Raw genomic sequence first — 14,074 nt, forward strand, 5'->3', positions numbered from 1 at the left:
TTACTTCAATATATCTTTTTAAAATGTCCTTTTGTTTTTTTCATCAAAGGAGGGATTTGTAAAGATCAAAAGTGTGTTAATGACCCCTCTCACAGTTAGTTGCACTGTAAAATACAAGGAGAGCAGATTTATGGCTGGAAAAGTAATGAAGTTATCACTATATATCCATCTGCTTCTTGGGATAAATAGAATGTCAAGTCATGACTATGTTGTTTTGGCTTTAACCCAAATCTTCAAGTTCCTACTGGTACAACTATGTGTTTAAGACCCAGCGAAAGTATTTTTCCACTTCATGCAGTATGATTACACCCACATGTAAGGAATAGCTAATCAGAGTCCTGACCGGAATTTATCACTAACTAGTCTAACCATTGTATAAATAATCCTGATTGCACTCGGAGTAGCTAGGTATTGTGAGTAGGCTTCTGTTCCCCCTCTCGTTTACCTTCTGTATTTCGATGTGTCTTTTAAAGTATTTGAGCATTCTGCTTATGCTGCTTTTGCCACTGATCTCAGAGGCAGCTGGGCCGATCCGTTGCTTGCCCTGCACCGATGAAAGGATGGCGCATTGCCCACCCGTGGGTAATACGTGCACAGAAGAGATGGTGAGAGAGCCAGGTTGTGGCTGCTGCCAGATGTGTGCGCTGTCTCGTGGCCAGTCTTGTGGGGTATACACGGCACGCTGTGCAACCGGGCTCCGATGTTACCCTCAGCTAATGGAAACCAAACCTTTGGAGACTCTCATGCAAGGACGTGGCATTTGCATGGATATTGCTGAAGTGGAAAGGATTCAAGCAATACAAGCAGGTAATCGTGAAATATGGATTTGTAACTTGGTGACAGAAAAGAACGACCTAACTTGAAATAATTTCTTTGCTATTAGCAATAAAATAACCAGTTTCTGAGCTATTAACTTTCTTAGAATAAATGGAGAAAATGCACAGTTACCCACTCATTGGCCTTTAAAATCAGTTAACTTGCCTGAAGTTTTCATAAACTATAAGGCTTTGCACAGAATAAGAAAGAATCACCTTCACACATTTTATTTATAATCATGACTTTGACATGATTCCATCTTGTAAAAACTGAAAGAGATCTCAAAAATTTTCTTCTAATGTTTGAAGCCTTTATATGGCTGATGTTTGCCCTTTTTAGTGTTTGGCTTAAAGATTGTATTTATTTCTTATGTCAATGTGTTTTCTAATATGTGCTTCATTTCCTACACTTCACTGAACAGAAATACAAACTTTCTCAACAGAATTATAGCAAGGACAGTAAACACAGATTGCAGACTGAATTCTGCTGAATGCAAGGTTTACACACCAGTGTTGTATAATTAGTTAGGAAACAAAATCACATAATGTAATATTTTATTCGAATTATTTTAAATAGAAATAGAGAGTGTGAAATTATCTATGACTGTGCTTATTTCTGATTTATCTGTCATGTTCTTGATTTATTTGATCTTTACCCCCTCCAATAGTGAAATCAGTATCAATCTTGTCACTGTTTAAGTACACTTGTATAGTTCACTCATACAGATCTCTCCGTGTGCAGATGGTGGCACAAGGAATGTTTCATGGAACAGTGCCACAAATGGAAAACTGTACAGTAAATAAAAAAGAGAAAGGAAAACAGACATTTTTTTCTTCCCCTGTTTTAAAGTTATGATCTTTGGGTGAAGTCAAATTAGAACCAGATGTTTGTGCTGGTTTAAAAATGTTTGTTTATAATTAGAAAGGATTGGCACCATAGTTCTGCTCATAGCAAATCCTGTTATAGTATTAGCCATTCCTCATCCCACCGTGCATACATGGGCAGCTGGAACAATATTACACTTAATTGAATTTCAGAGTTTAATATGAAAAACACTGATTTAAAGGCCTCCCTCATTAAAGGGCGTTATTTTCAGTTCCATGAAATAATATCACAAATTACTTGCAGAAACGATATTTCAGAGTTGTGTTCTACCACACTCGGGCGTTAACTTGGGAGGTGAGATATAATCATGGATTTCCAAAGAAGCCAGTGAGATAACAAAATGCCAGCAAGTTCTTTGCTTAATGTTCATATTCTAGGTAAATTTATCATTAAAATACATTTATGTCACCGTATACTACGCTGAGATTCATTCTGTTGTGGCCATTCATAGCAGATAGAAAGAAATACAATACAAACTACACACAAAGAAGGAGAAAGAAACAATGTGCAGAAGAAGACAAACTGTGCAAATGCAAACAACAATAAATAAATAACGAAGAACATTTAGAACATGAGTTACAGAGTCCTTGAAACTGAATTCATGGGTTGTTGAATCTGTTTAGTGTTGAGGTGAGTGAAGTTATACACGCAGGTTCAGGAGCTTGATGGTTGAAGGATAACAACTATTCCTGAACGTGGTGGTGTGAAACCGAAAGCTCCTGCACTTCTTTCCCAAGGGCAGCAGTGAGAAGAGAGCATGGCCTGGATAATGGGGTCCTCGATGATGAAAGCTGCTTTCTTGAGGCAGTGTTTCTTGTAGATATGCTCAATGATGTGGTGAGCTTCCCATGAGATAGACTATGCTGACTGCACCACTTTGTGTAGGCTTTTTTTTTCCATTCATGGGCACTGGCTTTTCCATACCAGGCTATGATGGGGCCAGTCAGGATTCTCTCCGATATATGTATAGAAGTTTGTCAAAGTTTTAGATATCATGTCAAATATGTGCAAGCTTCTAAGAAAGTAGAGGTCCTGCCATGCCTTCTTTGAAAGGAAATGGTGCAACATATGTAAAACATCAGATTGTGTACAGTTAATAAGATTGTGAAAAGAGCAACATGTTAGTGCATAAACCAAACTTTGAGAGTTGTGTTTTTTTCAAAAGGGATCAAAGCAGTTTTATTGTCAAACCAAGTGCAGACAGAGTTTAGTTTCAGGCCTAAGAATAGCCAATCTAAGATCAACAGGGAATTTTAAAAAAATATAACATTTCACTTTCCTTGATGTCTCTTATTATGAAATGCATAACCTTGTGCTAACCCAGTTAGAATTCTCATTTTGTGCCAGCTTTAGCCAAGAGGGAAGAGGAGAGATTGACACGAAACTCAGTTGGAACCATTCTGATCTAGAGAAGGAAATTCATTTAGGATTCATGTACTAAATCCCTAACAAAAAAAAACCTGAAAGAAACCTTATGCAGATGTGGCGAACATAAAAGAAACAGAAAATGATAGAAAAATTCGGTAGGTCAGATTTCATCCAAAGATAGAGACACTGTCAAAAGTTTTTGTCTGGAGCCTTTTGTTAGAGCTGAGGATGTTCTGCCATCCCAGAACGATGGGTCTAGCCGCAGACAAGAGGGAAAGTGAAGATAGGACCTGTACCAGTTGGGGCGGTGTGGTGAACTACATATACCTGAATGGACACGCCCCCCCCCCCCCCCCCCCCCGCTGACTGCTCCTGTGGCTCCTCCCACTGACCCCGGTATAAAGGCGATTGGAGCCACAGACCCTTCCTCAGTCTCCAGGATGTTGTGTGATGGTCACTTGCTGCTTGTGCTTTCTTCCAGCCAATAAAAGCCTACCTTAACCCACGTCTCAGAGTTATTGATGGTGCATCAGGCGGCACTGTAGTGTAGTGGTTAGTACAACACTTTACAGTACAAGCGGCCAGAGTTCAATACCTGCAACTGCCTGTAAGGGCGTTGTACCTTCACCCCATGATCGCATGGGTTTCCTCCCACAGTACAAAGGCGTATTGATTGGTAGGTTAATTGGTCATTGCAAATTGTCCCATGATTAGGCTAAGATTAGATCAGGGGACTGCCTGGTGTTGGGGTTCTAAGGGCTAGGAGGCCTATTCTACACTGTATCTCAATAAATAAATATTAAAAGAGAATATCTGCTCCAGTATTTATAACAGTCTGTTAGTCTCTTTTTCTGATACAGCTCATAAAAAATTATTAGTTTGTTGCAATTTAGGATGAACCTATCATGGCACCTCAGGATTAGTGGCATCAAGACAGACAAAACAGAGGGAATAAACTGATTTAAATCTTGGCCCATATCACAGGCAGTCAGCATTAACATAGATGAGCTCTGCTCTTATGTAAATCCTACTGACCAACTTTGCACTTGATCTTGGTGAAAATTCTTATTCTTTTTCTAATGATTTGTATGCTGCTGTTGTTAAGAGTTTACAGTTAGGAATTTTCCATGTGTGGAGCAGGGTATCAGTCTTGCTCTTCCTGGACCTGAGGGGAATTTGGCAAAACAATTATCCAGGGCCATTGTGACACTGGTTCACTTCAACACAGTCAAGCCTCCAAGAATCTCATTGTTGTTTCCCATTGTCTCCTGATGGTAAACTGCAGCTGAATCAGAAGCAGAATCAGATGAGTGTGTGCCTTCAGACTCTTGTATCCACTTCACGATGCTAGCAACAAGAAGAGTGTACGTCCTGTGTGATCGCTGTCCTTAATGATAGATGCCACCTTTCTGAGATGTGAAGCATTTTGCAGTTGCACATTGATAAAGGAGATGGTCAATTTTAGTGGGAATATTCACTGCTGCTGGGCAACATTGTTAAATCTGTCAGTCCTAACGGATATATTATTTGATAGGAATGTGACTATGACACACATACAGATCCTAAAGAATGAAACTGACCTGCAGGCAGAGTAATTAGTTACAAAGGCAAATGGTCTTTATTGCAAAGAGTAATAATGTGGTGACAGCAAGATCACAATTGTGTACGGCATTGGTCTCCATGTCAAGAAACAATATACTTACTATGCTGGATCAGTACGCTAGATTAATTTCTGAGATGACATGCCTGTGCATACATGTAGCTAAACATATGGGAATAAATTCAAAGAAGGATAGAATAAGTTATACCTATTTTCACTGGAGTTTAGAAAAGTAAGTGTTGATCTTACTGAAATAGAAGATTCTGAGGGTGATTGGTAGAATGGATCCTGAATGAATCAACTGGGAGTATACACAAGTGCAGCATATAGTTTCAGAGTACAGGTCTGGCTTTTTAAGATTGAGAGAAAGATTTTTTTTTCTCAGGAGAATAACAGCTCTTTAGAATTCTTAACCCTACAACCTATGGAGGCTGACTCAGTGCAAGATGCTTCAAAGAATTTTATAGTCAGTACCTCTCAGCACCTTTTGACAGCAATATATTTTTAACAATTTAAGTACTTTCTTGGATCAATGGTTGATTGGAGTACACAGATGCATTCAGTGGTGACTTTATTAGGCGCACCTGTACACCTGCCAGTTAATGCAAATAGCTAATCAGCCAATCACGAGTAAGTCAATGCATAAAAGGATGCAGACATTGTCAAAAGGTACAGTCATTGATTAAACCTAACATCAGAATGGGGGAAAAGAAATGTAGTCTAAGTGACTTTAACCAATAGTGTCTAAAGTTTACTGAGAGTGGTGTGAAAAGCAAAAAAAAAATCAGTAAGTAATAGTTCTGTGAGTGAAAACACTTTGTTAATGAAAGAGGTCAGAGGAGAATGGCCAGTCTGGTTTAAGCTGACAAGAAGGCAACAGTAACTCAAATAACCATACTTTGCAACATTGGTGTGCAGAAGAGCCTCTCTGTATGCACAGTCTTGAGTAGATGGGCGACAGGCAACAGCATCAGAAGACCACTCCAGGTTCCACTCTTGTAACTGATCAAGTGGGTGCTGAGGTGTAAGTTTAATATTGTGGTGTTTAATAGTTGGAGCTTTTCCAGCATTGTGCAACCCATTCCTATGTATTTAAATGTTTTCCTCATTATAACCCAGAGAGTGGATCTTTTATTGAACAGTCACAAAAGCTAGAAGAATTCCAAGCTGAGATCATCAATAAAATATGAAGAAATGTTGTCATATTGCTCATAGCATCTGTAAAGCTCAGTTTCAATAATCAAGATATTAACACCAGTCATTGCATTACTGATTGGATCCTATCAATACTATGGCAATCTGAGCTGCAATCTCTGTCTAATTGAACTTGACGTGGGGCCACTTACTTCAAGGGGTTTGATAAGAGCAGGCATTCATATGGAGACAATGAGCACACTCACAGACCATCCAGATCTCCAGTCACTATCTTTTCTCTCAATTTCATTGGCTAACTGTGGGAGAGTTTCTTTAATTGAAATTTAATTTAATTGAAATTCCACCCAGTGATCAAAGCAGCAAAGTTTTAACATTTTAGAGCTTTTCAAGCAGTTCCCACTCGGTACGGGTCCAGGTTCACTTTATGATTCAGGAGGTGACCATTATAATGTTGTTTTTTAACGTATCTATTTTCACCACATCTGTTTAACTACTTTTCTACAAGCACCACAAGCAGCACATATTTAGCACATAAATGAAATGAAAAAAAATATTCCGTTTCCAGACATGTGAAGCAGTCAGCTGAAGACCATCTGAATGAAATGTTAGGAAGAGCTTCTGCTGTGGAGCTTTCCATTTTTAAGTGTAGATCTTCTGAATTTATTTGAGTTTTACTGGATTGGAATTAAATAAGTGTCCATGTGTCTATCTTTGAGATGCTAAAACACTAACATTATACACATCGCGTATTGAGAGTGATGATTATCCTGCGGCAGCAAGAAAAGCATATGTGATAACAAATGGAAATATAAATGTTGGAAAAATATTAGCTATCAGCAAGTGAAGTTTAAGAACAAGCTGGGCAAAAACATTTTTGATACTCTCTCATCTTCCAATAAACCTTAAGCAGTCTAAGTCCTTTCAATTGCATGGTTTGGATTTACTTTGGTCCCATTTCAGCTGACTTTCCCAAAGTTTCCAATCAATAAAAACAAAATTCCTGACCTTTAATTGTGGTCACCAGCATTTTTATTTGCTGTATGGAAAGCACCCAGCTTCCCTTGTGATAATTTTTGCTAGGGTTTATTGGAAGACTGGGTGATTGAAGAGTGTGTTTATGTTGCAATGGAAATTGTGCTTTATGGCTGTTCAGCTCTGGTTCTGTTTGTTGCATTCAATTCTATAAAATGTTCATTTACACTGAACAGAGATCCGGGAAAACAAATAATCTCCTTCACTTTCCAGCACAATGGTGAAAGAAAAACATGAAAAAGCATACCATGCACAGAGTATCCAAAGTAATTTACAGCTTATGAAGTACTTTACTGTGTACTTAACTGGCATAATGGAAGGGAGCATCATTGCCAACTGGGATAATGGCCAGATAACAGCTCTTATTTTGTGATAGTAGCTGAGGGGTAAATGTGGTACGGAATGTCTCAAATAGGCTGCATATCCTGTGAAAGTAGGTTTTCATTTCTTTGCTGCAATCATATGGATTTAAAAGAAAACTGACCAAATGCACTTAAGATGCCTCAGCAGGTTTTGTTGCATGTACAAAGATTCACGATGAACCAGATAGCATATTTTTATTCCAGTTTAAATCTGACTTTTGCTGAATTTTTGTGGTATATGATTCTGGACAGCAAAGTGAGCAAAATCAAAACATGGGTAAGCTTTTTAATATCCTAATTCACAATTGCCTGCCGTACACAACCTCTGACGACAGATTTCACCTCTCCTACAACACAGTGCTGCCTTTGTAAGTACGTCACATATATCAGCTACAGTCACTATTTTGGCTGTGGCAACATTTGTAATGAAATACATTAGGTTTGGCAACCAAGGTTATTTATTCAACATTATACTTTACATGATAATACTTTTATGTTTAACGCTGTCTTTTTTCAAAACTTTCCTCGAGCCTCAAAATGCCTTCCTCTGAAAAATCCTCATGACTGCTCTCTGTCTAAAGTGAGTCAACCCATTTGGGCTCAGGTTGCTTTGACCAATGAGTCTGCTCTTGTCCTGCTCTTCCATAAACTCCTTCACTTATTCGAATTGTGGTCAGCACATGGAGGAGTCTTCTAGAGTTTCAAAATATAACTATCATGCGTGCTTATGAAATTAAAGTTTTCTGTCGGCAAGAACACGAGAAAGGGTTAATTGATTTCTTCTATTGATTTCAAACTCAGGATTCCACATTCTCCTGATTAATCATCACCTCATCTTGTCTACCTTAGTTAGCCATTAAACTAAACCTTTCCAATTTTAGATTTCTCCCAAGATACAAACTCTTACTTTATTTCTCCACAGTTTCAATAGGCTCCACATTTCCTGTAGCCAGGTTGTCAGGTACTAGGTTTCGATTGAGAGCTTGACACATATCACTGGATACCAGTCAGTAAATGATATAGCAAAGCAATCTACAGAAACCTCTTTCCCTGTGGTTTCTTCTTCTTGGCAACTTGATCAACTCAACAAAGGTTGCATTCTCATTCCCCCTTTTTATTTATTTAAAAAAATATATTCAAACCCACTTTATAGCCTTTACAATTATTCTTGCAAGGTTAAAGTACTTCTGATCTTTAATTTCACATTAGTTTTAATGTTAATGGGTGAGTTGGATGCACAGTTGTTGACTGAGTGAATACTAGTTGGATCTGTGTCTCTGATGACACAGAACGCCACTCTGAAATCTGGTCACAGTTTGAAAGAAAAAAAATACTTTAGGATGTTTTCTCTATTTGTATTTGAAGCACTAAATGTAAAGTTCAGATGGGTGATCTTTTTAATGTTAAGCACAACATATGATTTAAAATGCAGCTAGTTTATGAGAGTTCATAAATTTTATTTTCAAATTTGCCCACTTAAATAGGTTTGCTAGATTGCTATCAGATGTAGAATGTTGTTCTGCTACATGATTTGCTCATTTAGGACTTTCACAATGTTCCACTTTACATAATGACAATTTAGCTTGGCTCTTGTTGACAGCTTTACAGTCTAGATGGAGCTAAGAGAAACCATGGGTTAGAAAACTTAAAGCAAAATAGCACTGGGGAGGCAGATGTCTTTTATTCTCCAAACAGTCAAGCAATATTGGGGATGCATCAAACAGGAAATTAGGGACGCACATAATAAGTGCACCGCAGTAATCATTCGTGACTTTAATCTTTGTTCAAACCAAGTTAGCAATAATACTGTGGAAGATAAATTCCTGAATTGCATGCAGTGCCTTTACATTGAAGAGACAGCAAGGGAGCAGGCTAGCTGAGACTGGATACTATGCATCGAAAAGGGGTGAATGAGTAATCTTGCCATGCAGAAACTATAGGAAAGAATTTCCCTAATATGTTAGAATACTTCAAAGAGATGGAAAGTGAACTAGTTCATTCCCAAACAGGGACCTTTAACTAAACAAAAGAAAAGTGCAAAGGTATGAGGAGCAAGTTGGATTTTGTAGCTTTATTGAAGGGAAAAATGGTGAATAGACAATGGTTAACATTTTTAAGGAAAGAATGCAGGAATTTTACATTGTTCATTATTCCTGGCACAAATGCAGAGAGGAGACATTGATCCAACTATGGATATTAGATCCAAAAGGAAGGTATATTAGCTTGCCAGAGAAAGTGACAGCCCTGAGGATAGCAACAGCTTAGAATTCAGCAAAAAGAATCAAGTTTTGATGAAGGGGCAAAAAAATGGAGTACATGAGTGGACGTCCAAGATACATAGAACTAGATTATAAAAGAATCTACAATAATGTAAAAATAAAAAAAGTACTAGTCTAATGTCGCAGCCTTGCAATCACCAATGAGGACATCCATAATGTAATTAAGGAATTGGTAGTGCAACTAAATATTTTAGTACTGACATCACAGCAAAAGACACTAATAACTTATTAGAAATGCTAAAGATCAAGAGTCAAATGATAAGGAAGATTTTGAAAAAATTACTTTTATTAAAAAATCAGTGTTAGACAAGTCAATGGGACCAGAAGTCAATAAATAGTCGGGGCATAATAATCTGCACACCAGCATGCTGAAAGAGATAGCTATGGAAATAGTAAATGCATTAATTGTTATTTTCCATTACAGTATTCTAGAAATTATAGACTAATTTTCCTAATTAAAAGGATGGTAAATGCAAACTCAAGTTTTAAAAAGGAAGAAGAGGAGAAACAGGAAGCTACAGGCTAGTGAGTCTTATATCAGTATGAAAACTGTTTCATTTGTCTATATACATATATGCTTGAATGATAATTAAACTTGAACTTAAAAATGCTGGAGTTTATTACTTAAAATGTCATACAGCATATATCAAACGCTGTATATTGAGAGGCAAAGTCATTAAGGATTTATAAAAGAGAGATTGTATTTGACTGCCCTCTTAGAATCTATTTATTTATTAGCATACAGTGTGGGGTAAGCACTTCCAGACATTCGAACAGAGTTGCCCTGATTCAATCCTAGCCTAAACATGGGACAATTTAGAATGACCAATTAACCTACCAACTGGTACATCTTTGGAATGTCTGAGGAAACCGGAGCACCTGGAAGAAACCCAGGCAGTCATGGGGTGAACCTACAAACTCCTTGCAGGCAGCGGCAGGATGTGAACCCAGGTTGTTTGCACTGTAAAGCGTTGTGCTAACCAGTACAATACTCTTTTTACTCTTTTTATTGTCAAGGTATATATATGTCACCATATACCATCCTGAGATTCATTTTCTTGTTGGCATTCACAGTGTCTTTGAAGTGCTATACAGTACTTTATCTGTAAGGCAAACACAAAGAAGAGTATAGTTTAAATGATAGAATAGGAAATGTTCATGTACAAAGAAATCTGGGAATTTTTGTACACCATTCAATTAAATCAAACATGAAAGTTCAGCAAGCAGTTACGAATTCAATTAGGATGTTGACATCCAATGTAAGAGGCTTAGAGTCATAAAACATGACAGGACAGAAACATTCCCTTCAGCCCTTCTTGTTTGTGCCAAATAATTAATCTGTTTACTCCCATTGAACTACACCTGGACCATAGCCTTTCATAGCCCTCCCATCCATATACCTTGTTACATACCCCGTAACTGGGTCACTTACCAGCAAAGATAGAGAGGTCCGTTGAAGTCTGATGGTACTATTTCTAACAGTATTTATTGATAAAATACACAAAAATAATATCAATGCAAACATACAGCTAATATACGTCGTCAATACTAAATCTAGAAGTGCGGGTATAATTATAATCAATAAGAAATAGCTTTATTGTTGTCTAGGGGATAATGTATTGTCCAATGGAAATATAAAAGTCACTTTAGTTCATTCAGGCTGCAGCCTTTTGTTGGAGTCAAGAGAGAGAGATTTTGGAACTTGCTAGAGTTTTTCCTTTTTATGATGTTGATCCTTTGAAATGATGTTGATGTCCTTTTCCTTTTAGCTGAGCCATCTTCTGTGGTCAGTCCCGCCAATCCCGGGCAATGGAAAAGGATGCACGCGGGCCCCACCGTCTGTCGCTATTAAACGCTGTCACGGGATTTCTAGCGTTTCTGCTGGTGCATCTAAAGGGGTTGTTCCCCAGACCCTCTTTTATCCTTACTCACAGGGTCACAGATGTCAATCAGGTTGGGATGATGCAATCCCTCAACCAGCCCACTTTGGTCATTCACTGAGGGCTTCAAATAAATAGTACAGTACTCAATACACAATTCCGTCTCCAAGAGACAATGGCTGTTTTACTTGGCTTTGTATCGCTGAGGGGCCAGGGCATTCCAAACCCCTTGTGGATTCTGTGTGTCTCTCTCATTTCCTGGGTCCCAGACCCGCATTAATAGCGGTCTTGCGATTCTCAAAAAGGAGGGGGCTGCTTTGTACCCTTCGGCCCCTCAGAGTTGGGGCACAGTTGTAACAACCTAAACAAGTTTCTTTTAGAAATTGAAATTGATCTGGGATCCACTACTTCCACTGGCAGCTGGTTGAAGAAGTTCCCCCTCAAGTACCCCTTAAACATATCACCTTTCACCCTTAATCCATGGCCTCTAGCTCTAGTCTTATCCAACGTCAGTAAAAAAAAACCTGTTTGCTTTTACCCTATCTTTAACCCTCATAATTATGTTTCCATCTATGAAATCTTCTCTCATTCTCCTACTCTCTAGGGAATCAGGTCCTAACCTATTCAACCTTTCCCTATAACTCAGGTCCTGGCAACATCCTTGCAAATTTTATCTGCACTCTTTCAATCTTATTGACATATTTCCTTTAGGTAGGTGACCAAAACCACACATAGTACTCCAAATTAGGCCTCATCAACAGATATACAACATAACATCCCAACTCCTGTACTCCATACTCTGATTTATGAAGTCCATTGTGCCAAATTAATTCTTTACAACCCTATCTAGCTGTGACACCACTTTCATGGAACTATGGATTTATATTCCCAGATCCCTCCAATCTACCGTAATACTCAGTGCCCTACTGTTCGCCGTTTGAGTTCTACACTGGTTGGTCCTCCCAAAGTACAACACCTCACATTTGTCTGCATTATATTCCATTTAGCATTTTTCAGCCCATTTTTTTCCAGATCCCACTGCAAGCTTTAATAGTCTTCCTCATTATCCACTATACCCTCAATCTTGGTGTCATCCACAGATTTGGTGATGCATTTTACAGCTTTATCATCCAGATGCCAAACAACAACAGACCAATCCCTGTAGCACGCCACTAGTCACAGACCTCCAGAGAGAGAGGCAATTTTCCACTGCCACTCTCATGTTTCTTCTGCAAAGCCAGTGTTTACTCTCATTTACTACCTCATTTTGAATGCCAAGCAATTGAACCTTCTTGACCAACCTCCCATGTCAAAACCTGTCAACCTCTTTGGCTGCAGGGGAGGTGCCGGAGGATTGGAAAATAGCAAATGTAGTTCCCTTGTTTAAGAAAGGTAATAGGGAGAATCCTGGGAACTATAGACCCACTATAGACCCATATGTCGGTGGTCTGCAAACTATTGTAAAGGATTCTTAAGAATAGGATCTACGAGCATTTGAAGAAGTACAGTCTACTCAAGGATAGTCAACATGGCTTTGTGAAGGGAAGGTCGTGCCTCACGAGCCTAATAGAGTTTTTTGAAGAGGTAACAAATGTAGGACGGCAGATGTGGTCTACATGGATTTTAGCAAGGCATTTGACAAGGTCCCCCACGAGAGACTCATCCAGAAAGTCATGAGGCATGGGATCAGTGGAACCTTGGCTGCTTAGATAAAAAAATTGGCTTACAGGAAGAAAGCAGAGGGTAGTAGTGGAAGAAAAGTATTTTGCCTGGAGGTCGGTGACTAGTGGTGTGCCACGAGGATTTGTCCTGGGACCCCTGCTCTTTGTGATTTTTATAAATGACCTGGATGAAGAGGCGGAAGGATAGGTGAGTAAGTTTGCAGATGACACGGAGATTGGAGGAGTTCTGGATGGAGCTGTAAGTTGTTGAAGGTTACAAGAGGATATAGACAGGATGTAGATTTGGGTTGAAAAGTGGCAGATGGAGTTTAATCCAGATAAGTGTGAGGTAATGCATAAACCAGAAGGCTGCATACAGGGTTAATGGTCGGTTACTTAAGAGTATGGATGAACAGAAGGACCTTGGGGTTCAAATCCATACATCCCTCAAGGTCACTGCACAGGCTAATAGGATAGTTAAGAAGACCTATGGGATGCTAGGCTTCATTAATAGGGAGATTGAGTTCAAGAGTAGAGAAGTCATGTTGCAACTCTACAAATCTCTGGTGAGACCACACTTAGAGTATTGTGTTCAGTTCTGGTCACCTCATTATAGGAAGGATGTGAAAGCAATGGAGAGGATACAGAGGAGATTTACCAAGATGTTGCCTGGATTGGAAAACTAGTCTTATGAGGCAAGGTTAGCAGAGCTGGGACTTTTCTCTTTGGAATATAGAAGGATGAGCGGGGACTTGATAGAGGTCTACAAGATTATGAGAGGCATAGATTGGGTGGATAGTCAGTACCTGTTTCCCAGAGCACCAACAGCAAACACCAGAGGGCATAGGTACAAAATTAAGGGAGGGAAGTTTAGGGGAGACATCAGGGGTAAGTTTTTTACACAGAGGGTTGTGGATGCCTGGAATGACTTGCCAGGGATGCTGGTGGAGGCTAAAACATTAGGGGTATTTAAGAGCCTCTTGGACAGGCACATGGATGAAAGAAAAATAAGAGGGTTAGGAGATAGTGTGGGTTT

At 38.9% G+C, this 14,074-nt stretch overlaps 1 protein-coding gene across 2 annotated transcripts in view; it reads left to right on the forward strand.

Annotated features, from left to right (window-relative positions):
* Positions 1 to 371: 371 nt before the first annotated feature.
* LOC132395589 (insulin-like growth factor-binding protein 4) overlaps positions 372 to 14,074 on the forward strand; it is a 118,973-nt gene continuing 105,270 nt past the window's right edge. The window contains exon 1 of one of the 2 annotated variants that reach the window (XM_059972416.1): positions 372 to 807. In XM_059972416.1, the coding sequence (XP_059828399.1) occupies positions 459 to 807 (349 nt within the window). In that variant the 5' untranslated portion in view covers positions 372 to 458. The remainder of the gene's footprint in view (positions 808 to 14,074) is intronic. The other variant, XM_059972417.1, reaches the window with a different exon arrangement.

Source organism: Hypanus sabinus, chromosome 6 (assembly GCF_030144855.1).
Source record: "Hypanus sabinus isolate sHypSab1 chromosome 6, sHypSab1.hap1, whole genome shotgun sequence".
In the NCBI taxonomy this organism is placed as follows: domain Eukaryota; kingdom Metazoa; phylum Chordata; class Chondrichthyes; order Myliobatiformes; family Dasyatidae; genus Hypanus; species Hypanus sabinus.